General features: G+C 40.4%; 1 protein-coding gene across 1 annotated transcript; it reads left to right on the plus strand.

The window, feature by feature from the left end:
- The first annotated feature begins 747 nt into the window (after positions 1-747).
- On the plus strand, positions 748-15,314 carry UGDH (UDP-glucose 6-dehydrogenase). The gene is made up of 12 exons (XM_066548495.1): positions 748-908; positions 1,499-1,667; positions 3,921-4,022; positions 5,393-5,593; positions 5,677-5,874; positions 6,351-6,498; positions 7,689-7,783; positions 9,083-9,213; positions 9,900-10,033; positions 11,097-11,188; positions 11,276-11,386; positions 14,048-15,314. The coding sequence occupies exons 2-12, from the start codon at positions 1,506-1,508 to the stop codon at positions 14,156-14,158; spliced, it is 1,485 nt and encodes a 494-aa protein (XP_066404592.1). The 5' UTR covers positions 748-908; positions 1,499-1,505; the 3' UTR covers positions 14,159-15,314.
- Positions 15,315-15,714: the final 400 nt, after the last annotated feature.

The raw sequence follows: 15,714 nt of genomic DNA on the forward strand, positions 1-15,714 counted from the left end.
TGGAGCAAAGTCTCCCACCCAGCTTCTAGGAGAGGCAGTGTAAGTGAACTTAAATGTACTGGAGAAGAAAAGACATCAGATTTCTCACAATCTTTCTGCTCCCAAAGTCGCATGTAGTATACTAATACCATACCATGTTTACATTAAAGGCAAGAGCAGTATCTGAGAACTTTAACACTGCTAGGCAAGAGGTCCCTGGGCAGTGCCCAAGTCACAAGAGTGCAAGCTCGTTTTATTTCCTTCTTCTGGGAAATGTTTACCACTGCATTTTCAAAGCTTAAACTTTAAACATTGAACTTTACTGTAACCTATCCACGTTTCCCTTCACTTCTCTTTGTTGAAACAGTGCTACGGTACAGGAGGATGAACACCGCCTTCTTTACTTCACAGTAACCATAGCTGAAGGACAAAGAATTATCCAACCACCACAATTAAGTTCTCTTACGAAAGCACCCTGAGGCAGATGACGGGAGCCGTTCAGCGGCCCAGCCCCGCAGCTCCCAGCCGTGCCCGGGGGCCCTGCAGCCCCTCAGCCGCCCTGGCGGGGCCGGGCCTGCCCGAGCTGTCCCGCGGCCATTCGCCGACCCCGCGGCGGGCGGGGAGCGCGGGGCGGGCGGGCCGGCACCGTTCTCCGCCCCCGGGGGAAGGAGGAGGCGGGACGGCCCCGCTCGGCGTCCTCGCCATGAAGCGGCAGCCTCGGGCCCGCCGCAGCCCTTTAAATAGCGGCCGCCGCCGCCGCCGCTCCCTTCGCAGCCGAGCGTCGCGTTGAGCTCGGCGCGCATCCTCTCCGAGCATCCCTGCTGCTCATCCCCGCCGCTCATCCCCGCCGCAGCGCTCCCGCTCCATCCGCGGCGCCGGGGCCGGACCGCGCCTGCCTGCCCGCCTGCCCGCCTTCCTGCCTGCCCGCGGTGAGTGTCCGTGCTGCGGTGCCGGCCGGAGTCCCCTGCTGCTGCCCCGGGGGGCCCTTCCCGGTGTGGGGCCGGGGCGCGGCCGGGGAGCCGCTCCCTCCCGCCGCGCTGCTGGGGATGGAGCCCGCGGCGCCGGCCCGGCCCGGGGGGAGCGCGGCCGGCTCGGCCCGTAGCCTTCTCCGGGGAGGTGGCGGAGCTGCGGCCTCCCCTTGCCGGCCGAGGGGCTCCAGGGGCAGGGCGCGGCCCGGGCCCGCCGAGCGCTGTCTGCAGCGGCGGGCGCTGCTCGGCGGGGCTGCCGCGGCATCAGCAATTCCTCGGCCCGAGGGGGTGATCGCGGTGTCCGGACTCAAAGCGAGCACAGAAACCCTTCTTCGGTGGTCTCTGTGTGCTGGCGCTCCGGAGAGGGGCAGGCTCCAAAACCTTCCCGGCTTGCAGAGAGGAGTAGCAGTGCATTTCAAGAGAAAGAAAACCTCCTGTGGGCCGCAGCATAATAAAATCTGAAATCACTGATATTCTTTGTTTTCCTTGAATTGTTGGCCGGTATTTTAATTTTTAACTCCGGCTTTTCTGTTTCCCTCTCCTCTTACTAGAGCAATCATGTTTGAGATTAAGAAGATTTGCTGCATTGGTGCTGGTTATGTTGGTGGGCCAACCTGTAGTGTTATTGCACAAATGTGCCCTAATATCAAAGTTACTGTTGTGGATGTCAATGAAGCCAGAATCAATGCCTGGAATTCGGACACACTCCCAATCTACGAGGTAAACATCACTTTTGTCTCTTATTCCAGCCAGCGTTGCCTTTGCTTGCCTTCCATTACATGGCATTTCCCATTTCTGAAGCTTGTCAAGCTTAGCATGTCAGTGATGTCCTTCAAAAAGTATTCTGGAGCACCTGCTTGTCCCTACTGCTCATTAAACCAGGTTTCTGAAATAACTTAATGCAGCTGATGCTGATGTGTATTAATGAGTATATGAAGGGCCTGATAAGGAAAAAGTAATTCTGTATATAGTGAATTTTGCTAATCATGCTGACTTTGTTTTGGGACCCGATTTGATCATAACATAGTCCTCTTGTTCAATTACAGATACTATCTGCTGGGTTGTAGCACAGTATAAATGTGTTAATACTGACCTGTAAGCTTTATTTGCATTCTAAATACTGCCAAAACCCAATCTGTGCTGTCCAACTTTATCTATGTGGAAAGATCGGGACAGTCATGTTTCTGATTCAGTTGTACCATGAATCTTCAATCTGGCCTAAGAAGACCAGGACAAATAAATGTGCCACACTGTCGCTCCTTCCTTGCAGAATTACTTTAATTTGAAAATATGTCAAGCATTTTTCTATTTTGCTTCTTTTAGCAATTGTTTTTTTCCACTCTTTTTCATCATAAAAGAATAGGTCTCTTTTTCTTTCCTTCATTCTTTCATGAAATACAGTTTTTATAGATTTGAATTCTTTAATAGGAGTGAAAATTTATCTTCACTCATCTCCCAAATACAAGGGATCTGACTGGTACTAACAGTTGCTCTTTTGCTGTAAGAAGTTTTCTTCCCTCTAAAAACCAGAGCTATACTGTGACTAAGTCAAGATGAATAGACCTTCTTTGTCCTATAAATTCAAAGGAAACTGTATTATGTTCAGATTAGTAGGTGAGGCATGAATATAGTTTTTGAAAGCAAGTACTTTGTTTTCTCTTAACACTTAGACTGAATGAGCCAAAGTAGAGCTCGCCTTGGCATGTTTTTTTTTTTAAAAAAAAACCCCAAACTTGTAACATCTGTTTCCTGGAATGGTGTCCTTTGCTTACAAAGAACGTACAAAAACTGCCAGGAGTTAGTTCAGACAGTTGTAAAATTGAGTCATTGCACAGTGAGGTTTTTGTGGGTTTTTTTGGGTTGGATTATTTCTTTTCAGTGTCAGAAATTGTCTAGTGGACTGCCTTTCTATTTACACCTCTTTGTGGGAACCATAGTTGGAATATCCGATGGATTGTAGGATGTTACTTTGCCTGTTCTGACCTTTGTTTTTCTTCTAAGTGGGTGGTATTTGATATAAAATGAGACAGTAAAAATCTCTTGCATAAAAGAAATCTTCTGCTTGCTTTCTTCTCTCCATCCAGTGAACCTTTGCTTTTCTGGCATTTACTTAAGTATCTCATGTCATGATAGGTGTAATGAGTTGGAGATATGATTGCCACATGAAGGTGCATGACTGACTATTCAAACAAAATATCTTGGTTCAATTTTTTTAAGACCATTCTTAAAAATCCATACAGAGGATTGCTCATTTATATGTGACCTCCTGCCTCTCTTGTCTGAGTGGAGGTGTTAAGAGAGGGGAAAGTATTACAGCACTCTATGTGTCTCTGGAAAGAATTTAATCATATTATGGCTGTTGCGATTCTCCCACACTGTAGGAGTGGTGCCAGGATAAGTTTAGTCTGGCCCAATGAGGGGTGGTTGCTAAAGGAGTGGTCTTGATTTCCTGTGTGTCTCTGCTGCCTATCTTTCACTGGATCTGGGCTTGCTTACTTGGTGGAAGACTTTGTGGGGTGTTTTTTTGTGCTGAAGCAGTTTTAGATCTGATATTGAGGGGATCATGGACAATGAGACCACCTCCTTGGTTTGCAGTCTAGGGAATATTTTAGACTTCTTCTTGGATCTGCTTAACATCACTCTACAGGTATTTCTCAAATTGCTTCTTGTGGTAGTAGAACTGAACACAGGAATAACTGAAAGCTAAAATTTGGCTGTGCAAATAAGCAATTTAGTGTGGCTGAAAGTTTCAGGACAGCATTGTGAGTTTTTTGAATAAGAAAGAGTTTAACTTTTTTTACTGTGTAAGTAGTCTTCAGAAGCTTTACATCTGCCAGGCTGAAAACATGCTGCACTGACAGGGAAAAAAAGAAAATCTTTCTTTTTCTGAAATTGTATTCTGTTTGGGCATAGAGTTTGCTGTTCTTCTAACTGCATTAATCTTAACTGGTTTTTTTTCTGCTTCTTTTTCAGCCAGGGTTACAGGAAGTAGTAGAATCCTGTCGAGGAAAAAACCTCTTCTTTTCCACTAGTATTGATGATGCCATTAGAGAAGCTGATCTTGTATTTATTTCTGTAAGTATAGGAGAAGGTGGTTGTGTTCATCTTTTTTTTCTTATTTTTTTTTCTTTCTTATCAAATCATTATGTTACTTTTCTTTTAGGAAGTTGCCTTTGCTTTTGTCATGTAGATTCAGTTAGCAATGTCATATCATTGTGTCACAGATTGCTCCTTGTCTTTCTGTGTAGTGCTGGAAAAGTGTTAAGTAAGCTTTTTTGTTTGTTTTTCTTATAGCCAGTAGCACCTTTAACAAATGAACAGGTTCTAAGTCAGAATGGTAATGTTGATGTTTAATTTGGTTAGGTGTATGGAGTCAGAGCAGAATGTAGTGCAACTGTCATGGCAGTGTACTGATGAAACCTGTGGAACCTTAGTAATAATGATAAATTCCTAGACAGATATGCAAAATTGTATGCTGGTTATTTGCTTACAAAGATGACCTATTTCTAGAATCTTTTCAAAATAGTGTATTAATGGAAGCAGGGATGGCTTTAATGTTTCAAAGCTATTGACACCACTAGAAAGAAGATTTAGTCAAAGATTAACCTTTTGTAATGTAGAGGTTGTTACTAATGCAGAATCCAGAAGAACTTATTGCTATTTGCCTTGGTAGACCACAGTTAAGTTTTTTGTTAAAATTGTTTTTTCTTGAGGTCTCCTCTTTATTAGGGGACTGTAGTTTGGAGCTCCCTTTCTGACAGTATTTTCCTTCATGCAGTAAGTCTCAAATGAATGCTGTGTGGTTGGATGACAGCCACTAATACAGCCCATATATTGCCACTTGTCCTTGGTTGAAAACAAGCTGTTGTGTTTTACATGTTGTTACCATTTCTTCTTTCCATTTGTAATGAAAAGGACCCTCTGTCTTCATCTAAACTACGTGTTTTCCCTCATGTTGCCTTTTCTGTGTACATTGGTATATTAATTTTCATCAGTCCTAACCTTAGGTTTCATTGTAAAGGGAGTTTAAGCTGTAGTTGCCTCACTGGCCACAAGATTCTTACATGAGTCTTTGCACTCCTAGTGTAGGATAGGTAACAAAAAATGGCTGGCCATAATCATGTAGAAATTACTGGTGTTTCCAGAATAAGGATTGTTTCATCAAAGCCTGCAGAACTGCTACGAATTGTTCTTGTTTAAATCCTATTTAAATAGAGACCAGTGAGCTTTCTGTAGGAAACAAAATGTGTAATTGAGACAGCTAATACCTCTTCATCTGAAGAGGTGGTAACCAGAATATGGTAACCAGAATAATTCTGGAGCAGAAGCATTTTCCTTCCTCTGAGAAGGAGAATGTCCATCAGTCTTAACAATTTCACTTTGCCTCTTAACACAAGAGGTACTGACCTGTAACATTTCTTCCCTTTTCACGTATTTGTGATTAGGTTAATACACCAACAAAGACCTATGGAATGGGAAAAGGCCGAGCAGCTGATCTGAAATACATTGAAGCATGTGCTAGAAGAATTGTACAGAATTCAAATGGCTATAAAATTGTCACTGAGAAAAGCACAGTTCCAGTACGTGCTGCAGAGAGCATTCGTCGAATATTTGATGCTAATACTAAGCCTAACTTGGATTTGCAGGTAAACATAATCTTTGAGTTGTGTATTTAAAGCCTGGGTGTTGCTTTTGGCTTTTACTTGTTGTTTTTCTGCTGTGGGTGTAGGTGCTGTCTAACCCAGAGTTCCTTGCTGAAGGAACAGCCATCAAGGACCTGAAGAACCCGGACCGAGTGCTCATCGGTGGGGATGACTCTCCAGAGGGACAGAAAGCTGTCCGTGCTCTGTGTGCTGTTTATGAGCACTGGGTGCCCAAAGAAAAAATCCTCACAACCAATACCTGGTCATCAGAACTTTCTAAACTGGTTAGTGTTGCTCCCTGCTGTGGTCTGCAAGGGGTGTGAGACAAGGCTCAGAAGCAGAACTTTGTTGACTGAGTGATGCAGCTAGGAAAGACAGGTGAGGTTGGGAGGGCCCAATGCATATGTCAAAGGATATTGATCTTTTCAGATCAGCTGACCTGGTTAATAGATGCTTCTGACTTTCTGTGAAGTCTTTTCTCACTTCTGTTGCTGTTAGTTACTAGTAAGAGCAAGCCTCCAGTGCTGCAGAAACTGATTACCATCATAAAATGGTTCAGACTCTGCAAGTTAAGCATTATCTTGTTTCGCTTAAATCCCATTAACTGGCATCTATATATTAAACTCATTAGGTTACCTTTTTGTATGTCAATGGAGTTGCATAAATACTAAAGTAGTCCTTTCAGTAGCAACTCCCTTTGGTCTGTGGACATCTTGGTTTCTGGAAAAATGAAGTTCTTTACTATACTTTTTATTTGCAGGCAGCTAACGCTTTCCTTGCCCAAAGAATCAGCAGCATTAACTCAATCAGTGCTCTGTGTGAAGCTACAGGAGCAGATGTTGAAGAAGTAGCAAGAGCTATTGGAACAGACCAAAGAATTGGAAATAAATTTCTCAAAGCCAGTGTTGGTATGTGAAAAAAATCTTCCTTTCTTTTTCCCCACTGGGCTTCTGTTTTAATAGTGCAATATAATATATATATATATATGTATATATATAATATAATAGTAGTGTTTTGAAATAAGTACTCTGGTTCTTTAAAATTTTCTACAGCATTAAAAGTGCTTAATGTATGAAAATATTACTGTAGAATACTAGTATAAATCAATTTTTCTGTAGAAAAGTATGTAGAACTGAGGTTGCTCCAGGCTCAGCAACCTGAAACTGGAGAGTTCAGAGTGCATGGTTTACCCTGCCTGTGACACTGGAAAGAAAAGCTGTGACTTAATTTTTCTGAAACATCACTGCCAACAGTGCTCTCTGTCTTCCTAATCTTCCCAATTGCAACTGCTGCAGTTTTATTTGGGAGTTGCTGCCAGTGGCCTGAGGGAGAAGAGAATACCTCTAGCTCAGAATGTGTGATGACAGCTTGTAATTTGTAGGATGAATTCATAGGATCATAAGATTGGAAAAGGCCTCCAAGACTGAGTCCAACCTTTGACCAATCACCACCTTGTCAACTAGGCCATGGCACTAAATGCCATAGGCAGTCATTCCTGGATTAGATTTATGAGGGAGTAAAATGTGATGAAATGGTGATTGGTGCATCAATTGCTACTAGTTTGTTATAATTCCTTCTACAGTGTGTTGTTTCTGGGACTCTGCTTGCTGAGCAAAGTTCTCTAGGTTCAAGGATCCCTCTGTCTCAGTTCTCCCTTGGTCAGCTGTAGTGATCTTTCATTCTTGGCAATGATTAGATATCCATTTGGGGGTGCAAAAGGAAGGAACCTAATCCTAACACGCTTGTTTTGAGAAATATTAGTCTAAATCTTGAGGAAGGGGGAGAACAGGCCCAGGAGCTTGTCTACCTACTTTAAATAATAGCCTGTAGTTGCTTTTTCTCATACAGGTTCAGATTTCTGTGTTAAAACTTCCATTGATTTCAGTGGAACCTGAAGCATAATTAAGCCTTCTGCAGCTGACTAAGAAGGTCCAGGAGTTGGATTTTAAGAGGTTAAGATTTTTCATTTGCTACCAGTGAAATACTGGGAAAAATTACAATGCTGACTATGTCAGTGATTGCCAAAAACTACTTGGTTCCACAAATTGGCTAGGATGGGTACCTTAGCCACCTGTAAAATAACTGTTTTCTCTTTCAGGGTTTGGAGGTAGCTGTTTTCAGAAGGATGTCTTGAATTTAGTGTACCTCTGTGAGGCACTGAACTTACCTGAGGTGGCTCGCTACTGGCAGCAGGTACAAGTTCTTCACCAGTTTTTTTAGAGGGTGGTGTTTCTTCAGCACTCAGCTTTCAGGCATTGAGCTTTTAAGCACTATCCACACAACCTTTGCTTCAGCTCCAGGGAGCAGATACCTTAGTGCTGATCACCTTTACATTTCAGGGCCCTCAGCTTATCAGTGACATTTGATACTTGTGGGTGCTTCAGCTTTTTTGGGGTGAATTAAGTTACTTGGACCAAATGGATTGTGAAGCTGTCTAGCAGCAGCAGAAGTTGTGAAATACAAGCATGTGTCTCCTGTCTTTCTTTTGCAGCTGGGTATCTGTCCACTTTGAATTCAGAACTCATAATCTTTTCCTCAGGGTCTACTTTTACAGTTCTGAAAGAACTCAGTAGATCTTGCTATTTTTAAAAATAAACATGGTTGCTGTTGTTCCCTCATTTGGGAATATATGGATGCCCTCAGGCCTGGCTCCAATGCAGCAATGATACCCAGTCTGTACTAGCAATCCCTATTAGCCAGTGAAAGCAGCTCACTTTTCTCCCTAGTCCTGACTGAGAAGCTTTGAGATGTGTGGTGTGCTCAAACAACCCCTTTGGTTTATTGTCCTCATTTGTCTCTGGTGGTCAGGTATAAGGCTGCCTAGCAGATGCCCCCAGAATACCAAGTACATGATTTTCCTACCTTATTAGAAGCTTTGGTTTTTTTGGTCTTCATTTTGGTTAGCCTGTTTTCCCTTCACTCTCCTCCATCCCAGCAACAATTGGAGCACTTGCATGTAATAACAAAATAACAGAAGTGAAGCATTTAAGTGTGGTTGAATTACACAGGTTTTGTGTATTGGCATCTGTTAGTGTGGATTAAAAAGGCTAAAAATATTTTCACAGTTGTTACACATGGTATGTCAAAATGTGTAGGTCTGTCAGTGGATGTGCATGGCATGAAAAAAGTTAGGGTACTAGCAAGTACCCTAACACTGAAATTGTGCTCTAGGCAGAGGCATGGAAAGCAGTAAGTTTTAATTTTTTGAAAAAAGCAATCTGAAAAAAATCCTAGCCTTTAAATGAGATAATGCATGTTAAGATGTAAATATGGGCATTAGTATTCACTCATTAAATAGGATTTATCTCAAATTTAAATTAATGTATTAAATTCTATCTTTGGATTGCCTATGATACTGACTAAAAATGCTTAGCCTTCTCTTTTAAGCCTCTATTAAATCTATGTGTGGGTAGTTCAGCTTGATTGTTAATAGAATCTGTTTATAGTTTAACATGGCTCCCCTCTGTACCATCATGGCATGTATAATTTCAGGTAATAGACATGAATGATTATCAGAGAAGAAGATTTGCTTCCCGCATTATCGACAGCTTGTTTAATACTGTCACTGACAAGAAGATTGCTATTTTAGGGTTTGCTTTCAAAAAGGATACTGGGGACACAAGGTAAGCTCAGTTCACCAGCATGGACTCCCTACAGCTGTCACCAGCCCCCAGCTAATGCCCACCACTGAAATGAATTAATGGCTGGACATGGGACCCTTTTTTTCTTGTGACTGCATTGGTTTGTAACAAGGATTAGTCTTCCTTAAATGGGTGAGAACTGATTCTTGACCTCTACAACAGACCTGAATCATGCAGAATGTTGCAGATAATTCTAGTCCTTATTAACTTGCACAAGCAAAGATAGATTTTGAGAGACTCCTTCCATTCTCCACAGAAAAGAATGCAAACAGTTTTACAGCTGGTTCTTAAGTTGCTTTGTGAAAATAAAGTTTCAGCTTGATTTCCTGAAGTGGCTTATTCTGTTCTCCTGTAAAGGTCAAACTTGATGCAACTCTTCAACTGCAGTTTGTGGGGAAAGCTTATAAACTCTAGGCCTTTATAATTTTGGTCACTAGGAGTCATCAGACTCATCTTTCTTGGACAATTCAGCAAAAGAGATACAAGCCTTTTCATATTATTCTCCTTGGTGTCCATAAGATTACAGGTTTCCTGCTGGCATGGTTGCCACTAAGATATTGAATGTAAAAATGATATCAAAACTCTGGCATCACATATCATGATAGTTGAGAAATTCATTACTTGGAACACGCCAGCTGGTTCCTTAACTGATTGATTCTCTTCCCTAGAGAGTCATCCAGTATCTACATTAGCAAGTATTTAATGGATGAAGGAGCAAAGCTGCATATCTATGACCCTAAAGTACCTAAGGAACAAATCATCTTTGATCTCTCACATCTGGGTGTCTCAGAAGATAACCAAGGTAAGAATTCTCATATAAAGTTTATTCCCCTCTTCCCACCCTATTCTCAATATATACGGGTCTGTTTAAATATTTAAAATTCATTTTCAGCATGACATCATTGTGCTGTTGGTTGCACTTACTAAAAGATTGTTATAGCTCAGAGGATTACTCTCATTCTTCTTCCTTTCCCTGTAGCTTTTGTAGATAAATGCTAATTCTCAACTACTGCATATTTTTCTTCCAATAAATACTCATTTGAATAGATGCCTAGAATTTTATCTCTGAATAATTAAAAGGAGGAGAAAGAAGAATGTCCAGGACAGACTAGTTCTGACAGTTCCTTTGTGCCCCAAGTTCTATCTTAGTTCTTTCTCACATATCTAAAATAGAAATAAAGAAGTGATTCTGGAATGTACTACAGAACATTCTCCCTTCCCTCATATCACTTCCAAATTACTTTGTTTCCTTACACTCAAGAAACCTTTAAAATAATCACCTATGATTACAGAGGTAAGGGGCATTTGGGACTTTTGTTTTCTTACTGGGAAGAGGGGGAATGGAGCTGATGGATGGGAAGAATAGTTGAAGCTTCTATGGAGCAAATTGAGCTGTGATGAAGAATGAAGGGTGTACATTATTAGACATGGCCTTGAATTAGAGGGAAAGGGGAGACTTTCCTCTAGGCAGCTGCTCAGGCAGCCCCTGGGGAGCCACGTGTGTCTCTTCTCTAGTGTGAACTGAGTGTAAAATAGAAAGTGCTGCTGTTGTACAGACAATGACCTTTGTGAGAGCTGGCATTTGAGCACTCCATAGTACCTTCAAATTATAGAGATTTGCTTGACTGTTTACATCAAATTTCAATTCTTGACTTCAAACATGTAAGTGCTCTGCTCAGATGCCAGGTACGACCTGCTTTCATTTAAATAAGTAAAATCAAAATATTAAGTATCTTGGTAGAAAATAAGGTGAGTGACTTGAAACCACTTGTTTGTGTAGGGCAAGGAAGGAGACTCATTTGCCAGAAACATGCCAGACTGATGCTAAAGACATGCAGAGTAAAACTGCTTTCCTTCTGTTACAGTGTCTCGCTTGGTCACTATCAGTAAAGATCCCTATGAAGCCTGTGATGGAGCTCATGCCCTTGTAATTTGCACTGAATGGGACATGTTTAAGGTAAATGCCATCTTTAATTTAAAACTAAAGAAAAAAGAGAGTGTTATGCTACTTATTTATTCTATCTGCTTTAATTACTCTTTACAGGAGTTGGATTATGAACGTATTCATAAGAAAATGCTCAAGCCTGCATTTATCTTTGATGGTAGGAGAGTTCTAGATGATCTTCACAACGAGCTACAAGTCATTGGCTTCCAGGTAATGATGTTTCTTATGTTGTTTTCCTTCTGCTGTCTTCCCTATTGTTCTCCTTCAGTGACTGAGTAGTAAGGGGGAAAAAACTCTAGAGGTGAGGATTTAAATGTAAACCTGTTTGTTCTTAAGTGTTCATTAGTCTTCCTCCACTATGTTACTACTTTCACAGACTGATGTGCTTTTAAAGTTGAGGCTATGCAATCAACATTCCACAGTATAAGCCTGCCTTGGAATCATTCAGGTTGGAAAAGACATCTGAGGTCATGGAGTGCAACCATAAATCTAACATCGGAATGCTGCTCTGCCCTTCTTTGCAGCACTGAAGTAATGGACAGTTAGGAGATGAATGTGAAAAACTGCTCAATCTCATGCCTAAATTTATTCTGGCTTGATATTTGACTCCAAAACCAGCCCCTGCAGTGTTTCTTCCAGATCTGCAGTCTTTGCAGAAGGGCTGAATTTGTGTTACAATCTGTGCCATAGCCCCTACCTGGAGTCTTATTTTAATATCACAAAAAAAAAAGAGCTTTTGAAATTGACAGTAACAGGATAGCAAAACTCACTTCCTGCAGAAGTAAATGTGAGCTGTAAGTACCATTTTTGGTCCACTCAAAAGACATAAGCAGGTGTACTGGAGACGTGAGACTTAAACACTGAACAAGAGAGAATGCAGGTAATAAATGTTTATCAGCCAGTGAGATATTCACTTGGACAAACTATTAAGGGAAGTTTTGGACTCTTCTCCCTGAGGTCTGTGAAACAAAGCTGGCTGATACTGGAGGTGAAAGCAGTGAACGCGAAGATGTATCTGAAGATATTCAGTGAAAGGCTCAAGTATTACATGAGAGGCTGGAGGAGATGACTGATTAGTCCTTTTAGTCCTTTGTGTTTGATTAAGATCAGCCAGAAGATCCAAACAATGGTGTTTGTTTATACCAGAGAGAGGAACCAGAAGCTTAACTTTTTAGCTAGGTGTTTTGCTAAGCTAATAGCAAATTCTAGATTAAATTCTAATCTGTGTGATATTTCTCCTAGGAATTTGTCTTCTGAAGTCTTCTGTGGCTTAGACTTTATAGATCAGAGACTGTACTTTTGTGTTTCTTCTTTGAAATTCTACTTGAATTTTTAACTTATTTGTGAGTTTGCCATCAGAATGCAATTAGTCATCCAGGTTTATTATCCAGATTTTTCATCCAGAGTATCATTGCAAAGGCATTTAACAATTGACCTATATTTTCTGCATAAAATAATAAAAGGGATTTTGTCTTAAAAAGACAATCCCAAAATGGAAGTTTTTAGAGTCCTCATCTTCTAATTTCCCTTGTCAAAAGCTGTTGCATTAGACTGATGCTGATAGCAATTCCATTGTATACAATCCAAAACTATGAATTTGAGTAGTTTTAAATTTTTTTCTCAAACTAGCATTTAAATAACTTTAAACACATCTACCATTTCAGTTATAACCTGTTTCCACAGGTAAAGCTTCATTCAGGAAATATGAATGGGAAGCTCTGTGATTCTAGGCAGGGTAATTTCTGATTTGAGAAAAAAGCCTGCTTAGGTCTCAAGCAGGAAAAGCAGAGTAAGCCTTGACTGAAGGGCTTGAAGCACTTTCAGCATAGATGGAATTGGACTAATACTGAAATCACCAAATCCCAGAATAATCTGATGGAAGCATCTCAGCCAAATACCATAAGAACAAAATCTGCAGGCCAGATCAGATGCATTTTTCAGTCACTTTTCATTCCCTATACTCCTGAGTATTGTGTTTATTGTTATAATGGCTATAGGATTTCTCTCTGGATCTTTTTTCTATGTTTAAGCTACAGGTATGTACACTGTTTGTGTACCAGCTTGTATAAATCCATTTAACCAGGCAGTTGAAGCTGTTAAAGGCAAATATGGTACATAGAGCTCTCTTGACTGTTTAAACAGTGCTCTTCAGCGTTAATTCAGATGTCTGCCTAGAATATATTCATCAAAATTTTGTTAAAATAGAATAGTTGAAGTATTTTGTCTTTTGGAGCTTTGCATTTGACCTGCATTACTTAAGAGGAAAGCTACAGTTCTGCTTATTTACTGTCTGAACTGTCTTACCTAGTTGGTGTTTTGTCTTCCACAAGCTCTGTCTTTAGTGATTCACATTAGTCTGACCTAGAAATTAAGGAATTTGCCTTGCTCTTTGAATTTGCCATACCTGGCTTGAGTGTGTTGGCTGTGTAACAGGCTTTCACTTGTTGTGTTGGCTGCCTTTAGCCTTTCAGAGCTGTGTTGCTTCAAAAACAGCCTACTGCATTATGGAGGTGAAAAGCTTTTTACTATAAACTTTTAGGAAAAGGAGTCTGAGGCTCCATTTTATGAATACCCAGAAACATTTTATGGTGCTTGTATTTGTAGTCCTGTGGAAGGTGAGGCAGATGAATGCTCAAATTGTCAAGATGCAGCTTTAAGTAGGCAAAGCAGGCACCTGTAAAAGGCTGGTTGGTTGTTTTTGTTTTTTTAACAAACTCTTTGCAACTCCAGTCACAGAAACTGTCGTGGGCACACTGCTCTGTGGTTTGTTTTATTCCAATGCTCATAAAATGTGTTCTTTGTAGCTTCCTCATAGGTTGACATGATTGTTAGCTTGCCACATTGACTTGTTAAATGTGATTTCTTTTTCAGATTGAAACAATTGGGAAGAAGGTGTCAGCCAAAAGAATTCCTTTTGCTTCTTCTTGTGAAATTCCTAAATTCAGCCTGCAGGATCCACCTGTCAAAAAGCCTAGAGTATAATGTGTAATACATACTGAAGGAATTTTGTTGATCTTCCTAATGATAATACTGTAAGCCTATGCTTTTTTTAAGGAAATATATTTTTCATAAACAAAACCAGTTTTACACTAGAAATGGTACCTGGTACATGTGAATTCAGTCTATTTTCAAATCTATATTTTTATAGCATTTTTTTTGGTTACTGAAGATGGTACAAACCTGTTTTTAATAATGAATCATCTTTTAAGTGAAAAGTTACCTTCAAACTGCAGATTTCTGCTTCCAGAAATGTTCCTAAACAGCACTTTAAATATTTCAAATGATATGAAAAAAAAAAAGGAATGGAACATCTTTCTACCTTAGTCCAGTTACAGACTGTAATCAGTCTATATAAACTGTGATCTATGGACTGGAACTTTGGTCTCACCAATTTTTTTTCTTTTGGGGTGATTCTCTGCCTGGTTAAATGCATGCTCTAACTGGCATTGAAGTCAAAAGATAATTTCTAAGTAAATTGGTAGGGTTTAGGTCCAGCCCTAAGGTAGAACTGACTTCAAAAATAATGCCCCAGTCCTGGTTGGGATCTATTGACACTGGTGCAGTCTAAACTGCATCTTTTGGGAGACCACGCAGTTCTGCAGGCATCAGTTGTGCAATTAGTGCCAGTGGACAGCAGTTACAGACTGATCCACTAGCAGATCTTCAGTTTTCATTCTTTGGTTGTCCTGCCTACATTCCATGTGCAGCCACACATTTTTTTTATTTAATCAGATTCCTGGGGCAAGTATTCCCTAAGTTACAGCAACACAACCTGTCTTCAGCAGAGGAGCATTCTGCTTGTTTGAACATTGAATTTAAGGAGAATTACCTTAATGTAATATCAGCCTGAGTAGAAAACAGATATTGGCTTTAATGTTACCTGATAGTTATCTTTTTCCTTCATGACATACTCCATCTGAAAGCAGTCTTTTAAATGAATCTGCAAAAAATTAATCTCTGCTTTGAAGAAATCATTAAAAATAAATTCAGCCCCATAAATCAGCTTCCTACCTCATTTGACTAGCAGGAATGAATACTTCCAATGTTCTCTTGATATTTTTGCCTTTACTGTTACTTCGTTTCTACTTGTTTTTATTATTCTCAATTGGCCAGTGCTATTAAAATCCTTGAGATGACAGTGTTTGTCAGTGTTTGGCTTGTTGCATGGGGTTCTGAAATGGAGGGCAAGATAGAGAAGGATGACCATGAACAGGTTTCAGATTAGAAGGTATAGACAGCTTAGTTGAATAATAGCATGTGGGGATAGTAGAGAATTATCCTGCAACTGGTCAAGTGTTACCTTCTGAATTATTTGACTGGTATGCCTTCAAACATGGTGTATCAATAGTTAAACAGGAGATAAGATCAGAGTCTTGGCAATGAGTGCTGTTACTGTAACTGCTTACCCAGAAATGGGCAGATTACAGAAATGTAGGTACAGTTGAAGCTTTAGGACAGTTACTTGAAGATTGAGGGAACTTGTATAACAATTTGGATAAACAATACAAGACAATTATCTGACTGAAATAGTTGTGTCC

The sequence above is a fragment of the Molothrus aeneus genome, chromosome 4 (genome assembly GCF_037042795.1).
Source record: "Molothrus aeneus isolate 106 chromosome 4, BPBGC_Maene_1.0, whole genome shotgun sequence".
Classification (NCBI taxonomy): Eukaryota; Metazoa; Chordata; class Aves; order Passeriformes; family Icteridae; genus Molothrus; species Molothrus aeneus.